This window comes from Syngnathoides biaculeatus, chromosome 8, assembly GCF_019802595.1.
Source record: "Syngnathoides biaculeatus isolate LvHL_M chromosome 8, ASM1980259v1, whole genome shotgun sequence".
Classification (NCBI taxonomy): Eukaryota; Metazoa; Chordata; class Actinopteri; order Syngnathiformes; family Syngnathidae; genus Syngnathoides; species Syngnathoides biaculeatus.
In genome coordinates, this window is record NC_084647.1 from 14,672,326 (window position 1) to 14,690,286 (window position 17,961).

At 44.5% G+C, this 17,961-nt stretch overlaps 2 protein-coding genes across 5 annotated transcripts in view; one reads left to right on the forward strand and one right to left on the reverse strand.

Annotated features, from left to right (window-relative positions):
• Nucleotides 1-17,961, reverse strand: part of veph1 (ventricular zone expressed PH domain-containing 1) — an 84,414-nt gene that overhangs the window by 35,893 nt on the left and 30,560 nt on the right. For all 4 annotated transcript variants that reach the window (XM_061828109.1, XM_061828108.1, XM_061828110.1 and 1 more), the window contains exon 6: nt 833-996. In XM_061828109.1, coding sequence (XP_061684093.1) covers nt 833-996 — 164 coding nt within the window. The remainder of the gene's footprint in view (nt 1-832; nt 997-17,961) is intronic.
• On the forward strand, nt 8,463-17,119 carry ptx3a (pentraxin 3, long a). The gene is made up of 4 exons (XM_061828114.1): nt 8,463-8,744; nt 11,950-12,109; nt 12,316-12,728; nt 15,107-17,119. Exons 1-4 carry the CDS (start codon nt 8,606-8,608, stop codon nt 15,772-15,774), a joined length of 1,380 nt encoding a protein of 459 aa, XP_061684098.1. The 5' UTR covers nt 8,463-8,605; the 3' UTR covers nt 15,775-17,119.

Genomic DNA, 17,961 nt, shown 5'->3' on the forward strand with positions numbered 1-17,961 from the left:
TTTCAACGCTCATTTCTTTACATCTGGGTCATTAGATTTAAAATGCTAATATACTTGCTGGCTTCCACAAACCTATCAGCGCGATAGATTTCTTTTATCCAACATTTTGTTTGTCTTCCACTAACACTTCCATTTCCATCATTCCAAACGTCACACATAACATACACCAACAGCGAACGCGGTCTATGAGGGTGAACACGCAATCCGGCGCTCGTTATTTACGACCTTAGAAAATCAGGCCTTTTTACGAGTTGTGTCAGAGAAGTTCCAGGACTGGTGTCACGAATTAAATATCGCAAACTTGGTCTAGATGCTGTGACATCTGCTTTGTTCAGTGCACAAGAAAAGATGAGATTTGTGGCAAGATAACTTGTTGCTGAGCACCGACAGCACAGCACCGTACTGAAGCAAACTCCCTACTCGCACGACGTGAATTTTTGTGTGAACTTTGAAAGAGAAAACTTCTTGTTTGTAGTTTGGATTTGAAATACACTTTTTGGCACACTAGTCCTGGAACTTTCCTCAAACACCTCGAAGTGCTGTAGTGGTTTTATTTTCTCTGGGGACACGTCATTCAATCAACCATGTGGACATGAGTGGCATAGTGTTTTGTTTTTGGGCAGATGAGGTAATAATGATTAAATCCTGTGAACAAATAGCCACGTAAAACATGGCACGACCCACTATTTTATATTGCAGTCTGCTCGATAGTAAATATTTTAGAGCAATGTGTGTTGTTGATGTCTTAGATACAAAGTACCGTTGTATAGTACATCTGCTTTAAACTTGACAATCAGTCCTCAGACACACACTAAAATGAATCAAATCTTACCAGCGGATGTTGCTCAGCCACCAGTTGAAGCAGTCTGATCAGGTGTTGCTGTTCCGTGGACTCCAGCTGTGACATCACAGCCGTGAGCTTGCCGAGGTGACGGTGGATGACATCAGGTTGTCTCGGGTAGACTGAAGGGAGCACACGGAGGAGCATGTAGTTGCCTGTGGCCAAACACAGTATTTGTTTGTTTGTTTCTTTGGAGCGTGCAAAAAACGTGTCACCTTTTCGACTGGATCATGTTCAAATGGTCAACATCTGTAACAGAATTTAATATCCCAGCAATGTAAATCTATACCAGATACCCATGCATAGGCTGTAGTGATGAATCAGAGGAATTTTTTAACAGTGACGGGTAATTGTTGGCTGTTTTGCTCATGTGGATGAGGTATAAATCGTACAAGTAGGGATATGAAGTGTCTTGTCAAAAGCACTGACTCATATTCTCTTTATTGATGGACAATTGTACAAACAACCATGTGGCACAACAGCATGCGTTATACGCCACAAACATCTTCAAACTATTTAAATCCGTGACTCAACAAAGACACAGTTGTTGTTGGGGATTCAAACGTTTTGGGCTTTTCACCCCATGCTTCAACAATTCTCTTGCCGCCTGACATTCCGATTCATTCAACATCCACAGAAGCACAACGATTCATGAAAGTTTGAAGAAGGGCCTGTAGAGCATTGATAGGGAACATCCACCCATCCATCCATTAATCCATCCATCTTAAAAACATTGTGATGCACAGACGTAACTCATTTTAATGAATTGCTGCTTTCGTCAGATGTGAAAAAGCCGTGCAAATGCTACCCCATAAATATTAAAACAATTCGTCATCCTCTTGATGTCAACGTCCCCTCCCAGTACACTTAAGACCCAGCTCTTCATAAAACCAGACCCTTCGTGTGGTAGAGGACATGATGCGGAGACAAAGCTTTTTACAGTCATCAGGCTGAAGCTGAAGCATTTATGGGATTCTTGGGAGGAATGTTTAAGGTCCACGCAGGAACACGCTGTGGGGGATTTATAGAATTTCTACGATTGGACGCTCGGGATTGCAAATGTTTAGACACATGGAGAGCATGTGGGAGAAGACTATGTACAGTGTCAAAACGGTTACCATTCCTCTTGTGTTTGTAAATTTACAATGCAAAAGTAAAGTGGAAAGCTTTAAGTGCTCACAATGTATGTTGGCGTTAGAGCTACTACTCTACTGTCCCGTAGATGGCACTGAGGTGCGTCTAAACTGTAAAAATGTCTGGAGTTGCATTCAAGACTGGTAGGATCTTGGGCCGACCTCAAAGTGCAGTCAAATCTAAATTAAAAAAACATGTCTGAAGACTGCAATGAGCAAAAACTGTATCGACTGCAACCATGCGGCTAACCACAGATGTGAACGATGGCGCTCAGGTTCTTCGATGGTGGGGTGAAAGCAGCTCCCCCCGGCCTCCAAAGTGTATCACTTGACGCCGTTTTTGCCATTCTCTGGTAAATTTTAATTCACTTAAAAATATTTGACTACATCTGTGTGGGTCCACCAGCTACCGTGTGATGCCAGATGACTGCATCATCGTGAAGTTGCACCACAGTGATGAGACTTCTCAGCTTTCAAGAATGCATCATCTGTTCTCGGAATCCTTGTTCTACAATGCTAAAAAGTACCGTCATATAAACCCTCTTTTCATTTGTACTTAAAACTTAAAAACACATGTTCATCCTTCGTCCCTGTTCATTTACTTTGCATGGGTGCACTGAAGGAAATTGTGTCATCAAGCTAAAACTGTAAAATCATTGTCAGGACCGACAATTCATCTAACTGCTGTACAGCCAGTTGCTTATTGGCAATCCCTTCTGGTTCCCCCTGTACACTGATGACTACCTTTCAGTGACTCACTGCAGCTGAATATCTTCTTCTTCTTTTCCTTTCGGCTTGTCCCGTCAGAGGTCGCCACAGTGTGTCATCTTTTTCCATCTAAGCCTATCTCGTGGATCCTCCTCTCTGACACCCGCTGTCCTCATGTCCTCCCTGACAACATCCATCCACCCTTGTTTTTGGTCTTCCTCTCGCTCTTTTGCCTGGCAGCTCCATCCTCAGCACCTTTCTACCAGTATACTCACTCTCTTGCCTCTGAACATCTCCAAAGTCTGCTCTCTCGAACCTTGTCTCCAAAACATCCAACTTTGGCTGTCCCGCTAAAGAGTTCATTTCTAATCCTATCCAACCTGCTCACTCCAAGCGAGAACCTCAACATCTTCCTTTCTGCCACCTCCAGTTCTGCTCCCTGTCGTTTCTTCAGTGCCATCGTCTCTAATCTGTACATCATGGCCGGCCTCACCACTGTTTTATAAAAAAATGCCCTTCATCCTAGCGCAGACTCTTCTGTCACACACAACACCAGACACCTTCCGCCAACTGTTCCACCCCATTGGACCCGTTTCTTCCCTTCCTTACCACATTCACCATTGCTCTGGATTGTTGACCCCAAGTATTTGAAGTCCTCCACCCTTGCTATCTCTTCTCCCTGGAGCTTCACTCCCCCCCCCCCCCCACTCAATCACGCACATATATTCTGTTTTACTTCGGCTAATCTTCATTCCTCTCCTTTCCAGTGCATGTCTCCATCTTTCCAATTGTTCCTCTGCATGCTCCCTGCTTTCACTGCATATGACAATATCATCTGCGAACATCATGGTCCAAAGGGATTCCAGTCTAACCTCATCTGTCAGCCTATCCATTACTACCGCAAACAGGAAGGGGCTCAGAGCAGATTCATGATGCAGTCCCACAGAACCTGAATATCAATATTGATAAAATGTCAATCAACTTAAAAATCAGGCAGGAAATTGCCTAAACACGGAATCACATGTGCCCTACATTACTTGGGTGTGGAATATGATGTTGCAACCACGAATGACACGAGCCAAACTATCATCCAGACAGACCAAAACAGTCACATAGTGTATAGCATTTAATACCGCTTGTGGTCCCCCAGGTGAGCCAGGGTCTATCCCAGATGACTTTGGGGGTGATGTGGACACTACCCGGTCGCCAAGCAAAACTCACACAAAGGTGACATGGTGTATTTATATATTATAATTACATAATGGGAAAGAAAACTTTTCAAATTACTGCGGTTAAAAAAAACCCACTAAATTACAAAATCATGAAGGTATAATTGGGTGTGCAAACCATTGCACAAGTCTAAAAAATGGATTTATGAAGACACGCACCGTAGGTGTCCACCGAATGCGTTCTGCTGTCAGACCGCAGCTGCGTGCTTGGGGTTCTCTGTTTATTTTGGAAATATTAAAAAAGAAACACTGTCTCAGATTTAATATATAATACCTTCTCAAGCTTGTTTCCAAGCCACTTGACATGGATAATTAATTGGGATTGTTTGCTCTTTTTCTGTTGTTTTGGAGAAATGTCTCGAATGACGTGCTGCATTAAGTTTAAACTTCACCCACGCTCTTTGGGTGGTTTGTTGTGCAAGAAAAAGTGTGAAGTTGTAGTAACACGTTGGATGTTTGTAAACATCCAGTAAGAGACAAGTGGCAACATAATGCACAAAATTAACTTAAAAATGGAATTAAAGTTTAGTAGTTTATAGTTGTACAATGTGGAATTTGAACAAAATTGTTAGGGAGAAAACAATTCTAAATCTCAGCAGGCGCAATGTCAATTATTATTATTGTCATCGTGACAGGCCTCAGTTCACTGAGCATCAAAACATTTACGCTCGGTTATTGTTGTTGTTTTGTGACTTTTCACTAGAATGACTCAACTGGGCTGTTAAGGACATGGCAGAGAAGAAAAATGTCCGGGAAGTTATGCAATTTACTAACTGCCCCTGTGACATGACCCAGAAAAGAGGTGGAAGATGGATGGATGGATGGATGGATGGATGGATGGATGGAAGACTCCGGTCTTAGCATTATGATTTTCAATTGAACATGCACTTAATATAACCTTGTTCTTCCCAAGGAAATTATGATTAACTTTCTTTTGCTGGTTGTTTCTTTCTTTTCCCACTGCTACTGATAATAAATTCCACGGCATTATTATTTGAGACCAGGTCAGCAATGCCTCAATTCTTTCGTTTTCTTTTGAGCAAGTTTTTGTTAGCTCGTACCACATGTGCGTATACTTTGCTCGTGAGTCCCAAAAGTCATATATCACGTTACTTAAACACCTCGGGCATGTTAAGGTGGGAGTAACTGTCACGTGAAGGCAGAGGGAAGAAAATTATTTCAGAAAGCCCATAATTATTAAGATACTGCGCATTTTTGTTGTATGGTGAAACTCCTGTCGCAGTCTTACAGTATCTAAAAACTGAGTACAACCGTCACATTTTTTGCGAACACTGGACTTTTCATGGGAGAAAACTGAAGAAAAAACATTTTGTTACAATGCAGCCAAGCGCACAGCTTCCATAACAGTCTAAATTTACTGTCCCCTCAAAATAAGTCAACACGTAGTCCTTAATAAAAATTATTTTCAAAGTACAGTATCAATATTTTGTGCGACCAAGATTATTTTCCAGCACTGCCTTAACCTTCTATGAGGGTTTAGGTTATTACAGTTTAGGTATGGACGGAGCAACTCGTAATAGTAATGTCATAATTCAACAACACAGAAAAAAATATTACAAATTTCTGATGATCATTTGTTTTGTATTCCTTTTTCGCAGTACTGTGAGAGGATTAATGAAAAGCGGCAGAGGTCACCAGTTTCCCAGGTTGACACTTGAATCCTATTCCACTCAGTCATCAAAACATTCCAGAGCTGGTGGATGTCGGAGACCTTTTGCTACCCCACATTCTATTCGAGGAGCCCCCAAAGATACTCAGTAGGGTTGAGGTCTGGGGTAGTTGTTTGCTATGTGTGTGTGTGTTTTTTTATTAACCGTTTGAGTCAAAGTCACCATTAAAACTGTATTAAACAGAAATGCATTTTTAAGTAAGATTGACAGTAATTAATGTAATGTAGGTTTAAAATTTTAATAATCTATTTGTACAGCGGCGGCACGGTGGCTCAGCTGCTAAAGTGTTGGCCTCACATTTTCGAGGACCTGGGTTCGATCCCGGGCATGCCTGTGTGGACTTTTCATGTTCTCCCCGTGCCTGCGTGGGTTTTCTCCGGGCACTCTGATTTCCTCCCACATCCCAAAAACATGCAACATATTAATGGACACTCTAAATTGCCCCTAGTTGTGATTGTGAGCATGGCTGTTTGTCTCTATGTGCCCTGCCATTGGCTGGCAACCAGTTCTAGGTGTACCCCGCCTCCAGCCCGTTGACAGCTGGGATAGGCTCCAGCACTCCCTGCGACCCTCGTGAGGATAAGCGGCAAAGAAAGTGGATGGATGGATATTTGTGCAGCCATATGAATGAAACCACCATTCCACAATGCACAAACAGACACAATGAAAAAGAAACACAGGAATTCGACAGAGAGCAACCAAATCCTTAAATCCCACGAGGAAGTCATTAGGTCAATCCAGTGGACCAAACACACAAAACCACCCGGTCACACAAAAAGCATGTATGCAGACGCACATCCAAGTCCCTACATGTGTGATCTACACATGTAACCAAAAACATAAACACACTCGTTGAGGCACAGAAGTGAGGGGCCAGGAAAATAGTGAAGCCATTTAGAAATCCATTTAGAAAACTGCCTTTTTTCCACACACACACACACACACACACACACACACACACACACACACAGAAACTGCATGGGGTAAAAATCAACCCCTCTCTCGTCTTCCATTACCTGTTCCCCCCCCCTTCTCCTCGCATTTGACTCCCAGCAGCCGCGGTAATACAGTATCTGATTACGACATAGAGGCCACCTCCAACGACGCATTACACTGCCTTTCCGTGATCCCTCACAGGCTGGGGCGCTGCTCCCATTTCAAGGGTACAAAAGAGCCTTTTAAGAACGTTTTGACGTTAGATTCGCGCTCTGGTTTTATTCTCATGTGAACATTTCAAAACGCAGCATCACAGGTTAAATAAAGTGAGCAACAAAGATGTGGTCGCAGAGGACTTGTTCCCAAGCGTGCCAAACAAAGAGGGGGTGGAAATCAAGGCTAAAGGTGCAATTATCGTCATTTACTCTTGACGGATATTAATTTTGCAATATTGCTTTAAAAAATACTCCACTTTTGAAAACACCACAGAAAATGCCAAAAAGAGAGCATGAGTCATCCCACCATGCAAAAACCTGCAGAACTGTTATAAAAGTCCCAAAACATCCATCCATCCATTTTCTTAGTCGCTTATCCTCACAAGGGTCAGGGTAGTGCTGGAGCCTATCCTAGTTGTGCACCCTGAACTGGTTTCCACCCAATTATAGGCCACATCAAGACAGACAGCCGCACTCACAATCACACCTAAGGGCAATTTAGAGTCTCCAATGAATGCACGTTTTTGGGATGTGGGAGGAAACCGGAGTGCCGGGAGGAAAGCCACACTGGCACGGGGGGCAGATGCAAACTCCGCATAGGCGGGGCCGGGATTGAACCCGGGTCCTCAGAATTGTGAGGCCAATGCTTTCCAGCTGCGGCATCATGTCGCCCCCCCCAAAACATCCATCCATTTTCTTAGCTGCTTATCCTCACAAGGGTTGCGGAGGAAACCGGAGTGCCTGGAGAAAACCCACGCAGGCACAGGCAGAACACGCAAACTCCACACAGGGAGGGCCGGGATTGAACCCGGGTCCTCAGAACTGTCAGGTCAACGCTTTCAAGCTGATCCACTGTGCTGCCCCCCCACATTTAACCCACAAATTTTGATATTTAATAAAATACATTTATTCAAATGGGTGCCTCGTATTTTTTAATACATTTATTACAGCCCTTGGATTTCTTTTGGTAAAGTGGTCCTTACCCGGGCAGGGTGGGTCGGATGGTAAAAGCGCTGGCCTCACAGTTCTGAGGACCCGGGTTCAATCCCGGCCCCACCTTTGTGGAGTTTTCATGTTCTCCCTGTGCCTGCGTGGGATTCCTCCGGGCACTCCGGTTTCCTCCCTCATCCCCAAAACACGCAACATTAATTGGACACTCTAAATTGCTCCTAGGTGTGATTGTGAGTGCGACTCTTTATCTCCATGCGCCCTGCGATTGGCTGGCAACCAGTTCAGGGTGTACGCCGCTTCCTGCACATTGACAGCTGGGATAGGCTCCAGCACACTCCACGACCCTCCTGAGGATAAGCAGTGAAAGAAAATGTATGGATGGATAGATACTTACGATGAAGAACTAGGCCATAAACTGATGCACGATCTGTAACTATGCCTGGGATTCACATCCATGTCAAGAGTTTATAGTAAGTGAATTGGTAGCGGTCCTAAAAAAGTGCACTTGACTGATTGTTAACAGTGAGCTGTGTGTGGGTTGAAACCGCCCCCCCCCTTTTTTTAACTCCGTATCTGGCTGGAGTAGACGACACTGCTCGGCTTCCTGCCAAGGATTGCTCAGCATTTAACCAGGAAAAATGGGAGCGCTGGAGGGCAGGAAAAGGGGGAGCGTGGATGGGGAGGTAGGGGGAGGGACGAACCTTGCATGAAGCATCAGGGAGGGAGCGCTTAAAAAAGAGAGTGGCGGACCGGAGAAAGTGAGAGACCAGAGGGAACCGCGGTGAACGAGAGAGAGCACTTCCTCACGTGCACAAAAACAGACAGAAGCACAAGGAGGCAAGCCATTTTCCTCACACATCTACTTCACTCTTCCACCTGCGCACACTCATAGCAGAGCAGAATGTTGCACTGGAGGCTCCCCCTGGCACTGTGTGTGTGGTCCATGTGTGCGTCTCCGACCCTGACCTACGAGGACGACATCGAAGTCAACTACGCCGACACCTACTACAATGAGATCACAGAGGACGAGACGCCAGAACGTGAGTGTTAACCACTGTGACAAATGCATGAGAGATATTCGTGTTTTCCCAATTGGGACTCAATTTGATTTTGGTTATTAGTAATAACTTCATGTACGGATTTTTGGGGTTTCTTTCTGTTTTTGTGATGTCACCATGGAAAGGTGTAACACTAACCATCAATCAGGGAACTCAACTTAAAGCTCATATCTAGTGATGAAGCAGTTACAAAGCTGAAGATGTGTCCTAATCATGCATTTCGACCGGACAGACACACATACAACACTTCATAATTTCTAGCAATACTTATGATATGCCACCCAGTGACGGGGTGGCCTCTGCGTTACCTTTCTGTCAACCATCTTCAAAGGGTGAGTAGTTTTACCTTACTAGGTTACATTACGTAGAGCAGTGGTCACCAACGCGGTGCCCGCGGGTGAATGGTAGCCCGCGATGACCATATAAGGTGCCGGCGAGGTATGGCCACAAATTGGTACTATTATTTGTCCTTTAAATTCTGAATCTGACTTGCTTACGTGGAATTACAATTTTAAAATACCTGTAATGTCATTTACTACAATAAATTAAAACGAAAATATTTTATGTATGTGTAATGAACTGAGTCAGAAATCTGCCGCAAAACAGGTCACGTAGCCCTTCATGCGATTGGTGCTCACGAAGTGGCCCTCAGCCTCAAAAAGGTTGCTGAGCCCTGACGTAGAGACTTCTATTTAACCCTGTGTTAATTGAGCCTGAAATAAATTAACAAAATAAAAGAGGGGAAAATGTTGAAATACAAACAATTTGAAAGTCAAACAGATTACGCTCAACTTTTAGGGTTAGACTGTTGCGTAGAAGCTGCGAGAAAGCCTGCTGGTTGCTTAGTAATTCATTGCATAGGTATTAGTAGGTATTAGTGGACTTGGAATTAAAACTTACAGCTTGAATCAAAATATCAAATAGTTCAACCCCCCCCCCAGGAAACACGACTCTCAAATGTCAGAAAGTAATGCTGTGGCATGTGTGTGTGTGTGTGTGTGTGTGTATGGAGTCACCCAGGTCACATTCTGCACGTTTGTTGATTTAAACCTAGCGGGAGGTCTCGTTGCACGGCAAACAGTTAAACAGAGGCAAACGTCGCTCCGGGATCCACCAAGTTTATTATAGTGTACTATGAGATGACCAGTAGTGAGCGTAATGATAACAAAAAAATAGTCATAGTATAAAGGTAGGTTGCCTAAAGCAAGAAGTATGTGAGAAGGGTTGTGGGGGATAAAATGGAAAAAAAAGGGGGAAAAAAGAGGTGACTCTGCAAGCGCCCAACAGCGAACATTCTGGAGTCCACTTTAATCCTTTCCACTGTCAACCATCATAGACATCACAGAAGAGGTCTTTTTCTTGACGTCTCACATGGGGTCAATCCTGTTGGTGGTTTGAACTTCTCTACCGGCCACATACAGAGGAGGCGATGTAATATAATTCTCAAACAGTATTTATCTGATTGGTTGGGGTAAGTCCCGCTGCCCCTTCAGGTGGCCCTTGTGGTACATTTCTAATAAAAGGGATGAAAAAAAACTCCCAAGGTTCAACTTTTGTTTTTTTTTCTGATCATTTAAATCTAAGGCTCCAGAATTTGCTATTGAGTAAGAATTGTGTTTAAAGCCTCACTGGTAAGCATATAAAGGTTTACTGTCTCATCATGTAATGTGTGATGAAGATTAAAATGATGTAATATCATTCACATACCCACTGAAATCCTCTAGAAATATTTAAGTGACCTACTTTTATAACTCGCTGGGAGCAGCAAGGGCAGAATGCCTCAATCTCATTCTCTATGTAGGAATTCACCACCCTGAAACTTTCTTTGTCCTATAACGACTGAAACCAGATTCTCTCGAGGTCGATTTGGGGTTACAAATGAATGGTGACTCGAGTGGGAACTCCTAAAGAGGCATGGAAAAAAAAAAAAGAAAAAGTTGGGTGTAGTAATAACAGTAATTGCTAATCAAAACCGTTCCCAGGTGTCTTAGTAACATCTGTGACGTGCTTTCTTCAAAAGACCCAAAGGATTAAGAATGAAAGTGCACTTTTCACCCTCAGGTTTACGCCACTTATCAAAAGTTAATGCTGGTTATTATCTGTGCATAGCTGCATTTCTGCTTTGCGATTGGATTTGGCATAATAATGTTCCTCCATAATCATTGAAAATGGCGTATTCGTGCCTATTCCAAAGGTATTATGTCATCAATAGCTGCAACTTCCAAGTACCAAGGGTGTGTAGTTTTACACTCGATGGGTGGGCAGGCACCTTTTTAACTGTCCCAGCTTTGTGTGAAGAACCAACGGTGCGGGGGGAGGACCCAAATGCAGGACTTCAAGGCAGAGGACCCAAATGCAGGACTTCAAGGCAGAGGCATAATGTTCAATGTGGTTTATTCCGGAAACTGTGTCATACACGGTGTAGCAGTGCAACTAGGCAGAGGTACAGAAACTCTAGGCTAGGCATGATCCAAAAGGCATACAGCAATGACTCTGCGTCAAACGCACAAACTCAACAGTACAGATCAAACGAAAGGGCACAGAATCGCTGTGACGAGGGTTACTCTAACTTATGCGTAGAACCGGAGAATCCCACAGGCAGTGAATGCAACTCACTAAAGCAATGAGCTGGCAAATGCCAGTGACAAAAACTCCAACTTAAATGCCTGTCTAACTACAGTCCGAATGTGAAACAGCTGTGACCGGTGACGGGTATCACCGCCCAGAGCCCTCTTGGCAGTGGCCGAGCCTTGCTCATGACACTTTGTGAGTTCCAAACCCTTTCCGTAGTCATGTTGACCTTGGTGCATGTAGCACTCATACTTGTGCTCAACAGGTCTGAAACACACCAGGGTTTGTTTGCAAGACCACCTCTTAAAGCTGCCTGGGTCCATTCATTTGGTGCGCCCCAGGGTTTGGACGATGACCAGAATTAGTTGTAACCAAACAAAACTTGTCAACTGTGGACACAGCCTCGATGTCAGACCCTGCACTGAGGTCATTCTCAACATCCGAGTGGTTGGGTACCCAACAGGAGAAAAAAAATTATTTATTGTACTAACGGGCCATTTTCATGCTTCAGTTTTGTTTTTGCTGATAATAAACAAAAGACATTTCACTAGAATATTAGCAGCAAGAGTTTGTCATGTTCACTATGTTGTTGTTTCTCCTTCCACTATGTCTTTAGCCACACCGAGTGCTACCCCCTGTAGTTCGCCAGACCTCACCAAGTGGGACAAAATCTTCTCAATGCTGGAGAACAGCCAGATGAGGGAGAACATGCTTCTCCAGTATGCTGATGACATTGTCAAAGTGGAGATGGGCTCTCTGCGTGGGGAAATACTCAGGTCAGTTGGATGGCTGAATGAAATGTTTATGCGACGATGCTAACAACCATCCAGGTCCTGTTGAGTGATATCTCTTACAGTTTCCAAAGGTCTTAGCAGAAACTGTTGACCACTTGAGTCATCCAGAAGTTATGACGACATTATATTTAGCCAAAATGGATGGTTGGTAACTTTATTAGATCCTTGACGATGGTTCCCTTGGCTAGGTTTGTGGCCCAGTACGGGGGTTCTTGTGGGGTTGCTGTGGAGACAGCAGGAAGGAGGATGGCCATGCAGCTGGAAGGACGCCTAAGGGAATCCCTTGAAAGACTAAAATTTGGAGATTACGTTCCCACTGCCGGTGGGAATTCAAATAATTTGGAGGCAATGCTACAACAGCTTCTCTCCACCGCGCGAATCCAAGCGACCCGCCTCGGCAAACTGGAAAGCAGCTGCTTCAGCAACCCGGGGAGCGCCAAGGCAACATCGGAACTTCCACAGGGCGGAAGCAATGGCCATAGAGAGCAGGAGGTCACAACACAAGAGGTAGTTTTGGAGGGAGTCTTGGCCTTGCTGCAGCAGACAAGAATGGAGCTCCAGGAGGTGCTGAGTTTATCACGGCACAGGCACTTACCTGCAGGTAAACCACTGTCTCATCTTACTCACATAGAACCCTTGAATCTGTCTTTTTTCTCTCTCTCTTTGGTTATTGTCTGTTTTCTTTTTTAGCTTGTTACCCAAATTTATATCAACTGTCTAGTCCAGGAATGAGACCACCCCTGTTTCTCTCCAGTCAATGACTAATCTCACATCCTGTTTGTCCTAAATAACTTGTTGCTTTTCTCAAGGCAAGATAATCCCTTTGGTTTCTGTTTCAGTTGATATACAGTAGTATAAAAAAAAAAAATTACAAGGTACTCTACGTCTTTATATCACTTCACTTATTTCTGGTATCAAAACATAAACTGTACAACGCATATAAACGCTGCACACTCGAAAGTTACATAATTCAAACCAAAACCCTGATCCATCAATTGGAAATTGGACAATGACGCTATTGAACAGACACTGAACACAAACAGCTCTCATATGGTTTCAGTCCCAACTCTTGTTTCTCTGTCATCGCCGAGATAAACACAGGAAAAAAAAACCTCTCTCAGCTTGACACCATTATTTCCTCAAATTATTCAATTTGAATTAATGAAAAGACTGAGCGACCACACACACACACACACACACACCACACACACACACACATCCACTTCCACGCAGAGGGAGATGCGATCACACGACAATCGTCATAAACTCACACCGCAAACCCTCGGGATGAACAGAAACAGATGGGAAACCTACCATGAGAACACCCAGTGTGTCCAAAATGTCTACGATGACCGATATTTAATGAGTGGCAGAAACCTAGGATAGAAGAACGATCTAAATTTGGATTTTAGTTATCTAACATAAGACTGGTAATTGATAAAAGGAGATCGGGATTGTATATTTCCCAAACAATGTGTAACTCTTCAGGTGTCAAATGGTTCTATCTTTGAAAATCTCTGTCAAAGTACATTGCGTCCCCCTCTTTTGGTGCCCTTGCCCATCCTTGATCATGGCGGGCACTGAGCATTGCCTCACATTGGCGGGCTATGGATGTTAGCTTCTCCATTGGGATCTTTTGGTGGGTGCTGCCGTAAAGCTCTCTGGGGATCGTGGGAGCAATTTAGGCAGGTTGGCTCCCCAGGATGGGTGGGGGTTGGGCATGGGGGACGGTGGTCCGGATCCCGTCCTCATCCTTTTGAGAATGGGCGCTTCGGTCAGGCTCAGGAACTCCCTGGATCCTGGAGGATTGGCGTCCATGGCTCAGCAACTTCGTTCACCAATTCACTAATATGCATGTGATATGGTGTTCATTCACTCAAAAAATTAATGGATGCATATCAACTCAGGGCGGCACGGTGGATCAGCTGGTAAAGCGTTGGCCTCACAGTTCTGAGGTCCGGGTTCAATCCCGGACCCACCTGTGCGGGGTTTGCATGTTCTCCACCGTGCCTGCGTGGGTTTCCTCCAGGCACTCCAGTTTCCTCCCACATTCCAAAAACATGCAACATTAATTGGACACTCCAAATTGCCCCTAGGTGTGATTGCGAGTGTGGCTGTTTGTCTCAATGTGCCCTGCGATTGGCTGGCAACCAGTTCAGGGTGTACCCCGCCTCCTGCCCGTTGACAGCTGGGATAGGCTCCAGCACTCCCTGTGACCCTCGTGAGGATAAGCGGCGAAGAAAATGAATGGATGGATATCAACTCACAGGTTCTCACAGGTGTTGACCTTAAAAGAGCAATCCCACTGCACGACTCTTCAGTAGCGCTGCCTCATTTGTCCTTCCCTTTTCTGTCCTCTCTTATCTTGTTCTCGTGGTTTGTTATTACATGTCGTCACCCCCCCCCCCCCCCACACACACACACACACATACACACATCTCGAAATGATTTTGTAATGTTACTTGCGTTCCAATATCTGGGCTACAATTCTTCTGCCGTGGTTCTCACGCATAGTCCAGTTTTGCGGTCTATCCCTGTCTGGCTACCTGTCCCCTAAAGACCTGTCCAGCTGCATTTACAATCATCATCAACATTATGAAAGGAATATCCCTAATGGCAGAGAGCAGAAATGTAATTTTAATTTTGTTTAACATACAAGATAGGCATACGCCATTTTACAACCCACCATTTTCCCTTTTGTCTGGCATACGCTCCAACTCACATTGCTTTTCCATGCATCTGCTAATCTTTTAATTCATACAAAAAAGCTACCATTCCATTGTTTTTTTTCAATACAGTACTTAATTGCACCTAAAGACTACCCATAGGAGGGTGTGACAAAGAATTCTACTTCCTTGATCTTCACGAAATTGTACTTTATTCCCCTCTGTCAAAAACTACTCTGTGAAAATGACCTCGCGTCATAAGATGAATGATTCATTCTTGTCATGATCTCCATTCCACCTTCTCGTCACCCAGGTAACAACATGGCAATCCTCTTCCCCATGCGCTCCCGTCGCATCTACGCTGCAGTGATACCGGATGTCCCACTTTCACTGTCCTCCTTCACCGTGTGCCTGTGGGCGAAGCCGGTCACGGTCTCCAATAAAACGGTTCTCTTCTCTTATGGCAACCGTCGTAACCCCTATGAGATCCAGCTCTTGCTCAGCCACACGTCAGCCCTGTTCACCATTGGAGGAGAGACTCACCTGGTGGAGGCAAGGGGTGTGGTGAAGCCCAAAGGCCCACCGGAATGGCTCCACCTCTGCGGGTCTTGGTCCTCCGTGCAGGGCCTGGCCTCGTTGTGGGCAGGCGGGAAAAAGGTTGCTTCCACCCCCGGAGTGGCCGAAGGACACGTCCTACCAGATGGAGGCTCACTCCAGCTGGGACAGGAAAGGAACGGCTGCTGCCCTCTGACCCCGAGCGGCAGCGGCAACGGGGTGCCGGGGTTTGAAGCAGGGTTCGACCCCAAGCTGGCATTTGCGGGAACGATGACGGGGGTGAATATGTGGGACAAAGTGCTGCCGGAGGAGAAGATCGTCCAGCTGGCTTCGAAAGAGGGCCTTGGCTCCGAGCAGAGGGGGAACATCGTAGCGTGGGGGGTGACGGAGATGGTGCCACATGGAGGTGCTCAGTTTATCAACTAAAATCCACTCTCTGACATTCATCAGCGTTGTCCTTCAAGATCCCAAACATCATAATCTGCTTTCATGCTAAAACTGAGAAAACGTCACCTTTCTGCAAATACTTTTTCTACGACAACAGTTTCAACAGAGGCCGTCGCTCGCACATGTTGCTTGCTGTGACGCACAGACATTGTCAAGCATTCGTCTTGGAAAGCGTGTGTTTCGTAGCAGGAAATGTGCTGCAAGCGATGTTTACCAAAGACCGAATGAGGGTGAAAAAAGGAGACCGTTGTTAAAGTCAGCAAGTTCTGAGCCAATAAATAAAATCCACTCAGCAGATACAGGAGAGGGAAACCGGTGGTCAAAAAGAAATGAAATGTTTTAATTGCAGACCAGTGAATTTCCTTTTAAAGTTACTCATTCATTCATCCTTTCATTTTCCGCACCGCTTATGCTCACTAGAGTGCCTATCCCGGCTGACTTCGGGTGAGACGTGGGCTGCATCTCGAACTGGTCGCCAGCCAATCGCAGGGCATGTAGAATAATTCACACCAAGCGCAATTTAGAGTCTTCAATTAAACTAGTATGCATCTTTTTCGGATGAGGGAGGAAACGGGAGTACCCAGAGAAAATGCATAAAGGCGAGGCCGTATTTGAACTCGCAACCTCTGAACTGTGATGCCGATAGGCTAACCAGTTTTTCCAATGTATCACATCGAGTTGAATCACACACAGCAAATGTTGTTAATTGCATCATTGTCATCTTTTGACATTTGAAACCTGGTGTTAGCTTTACCAAACTAAGCATAATACCGAGCAAGCGCTTTGCGATGTCGTTTAGCCACGTGTTCCGGCCAATACTTGCGACTGAAAACTGCTGTGTATGCTTACCGTCAGCTGACGCTAGACATAACTTCAAATTGGAGAAGCTGTATTAGCAATATTGTGTTTTCTTTCCTTTTTCACCTCACTAAGATTAAATTGTCAATCCCCTACAATGCTTTGTGTTCATCAACATGTTTACATTCCCATTAGTCATTCTATGTCTGCTTTGTCAGCGTTTCACTACTTTTTACACATATTGTAATATGCTTTAGCATTTTTTTTTTGCATTGCAATGTTACATTGTTATACAGTATTTGTCATTTGAGGTGGAAATGTTGTTTTTATAAAAATGAGGGCAATGTTTACGTTTGGCCTTTTGTGAATTCAGTTGTCTTGTATATAGAAAATACTGTACATTGAATTTGGTGTCCCTGGCAATGTTAACAGGTGAAAATGAATGTATTTTGTACATAAATGTATTTTTTCATAAGATAGTTGGTTGAACACAGAGTGTGGTATGAATAAACCTATAATAGCATAATTGCTTGGCAAAGTGTTTTATTTCTGAGACTGAGATGAAGTCATAAATTAAATAAGAACATTCATCTATCAATTTTCTTAGCCGTTTATCCTCACAGGGGTCACGGGGTAAATAAGAACATGAAAACCTAAAATTATAAAAAAAAATGTGTTCATCTGTTCATTCATTTTATATACCACTAATCCTCATTAGGGTCACTAGAATATATATGATGCAAAATTTTGAAAACTTGAATGAAGATGGGGGCGACACTGTGGGGCACCTGGTAAAGCGTTGACCTCACAGTTCTGAGGACCCGGGTTCCATTCTGGCCCTGTGTGGCGTTTGCATGTTCTCCTTGTGCCTGCGTGGGTTTTCTCCGGGTACTCCGGTTTCCTCCCACATCCCAAAAAACATGCAACATTAATTGGACACTCTAAATTGCCCCTAGGAGTGTCCAATTCATCCACGCAGGCACAGGTAGAACATGAAAACCCTACAGAGGTAGGGCCGGGATTGAACCCAGGTCCTCAGAACTGTGAGGCCAAGGCTTGACCAGCTGATTCCCTGTGCCGCCCGTCATATACTTACTGGCTTTAAAAAGGAACACCATGAGGTTGTCATCCCACTCCCTCCCCCCAAAAAAACAAGTCACCTGGCAAAGGCTTTGTGTGCAATCGTGTGGCTGTCATGTGCAGTCCGATCGGTGAATAGGAGTCAAATGACACTAGCGATCATGTTGGATTGGCGCAACGGCGCCCTTTGCGGAAGTCAGAGTAAAGGTATTGATCAATACTCGGGGGAAAAAGTGAAAATTGTGGTACATGTAAACTACTCTAACAAGTACAATTCATACAAAATGT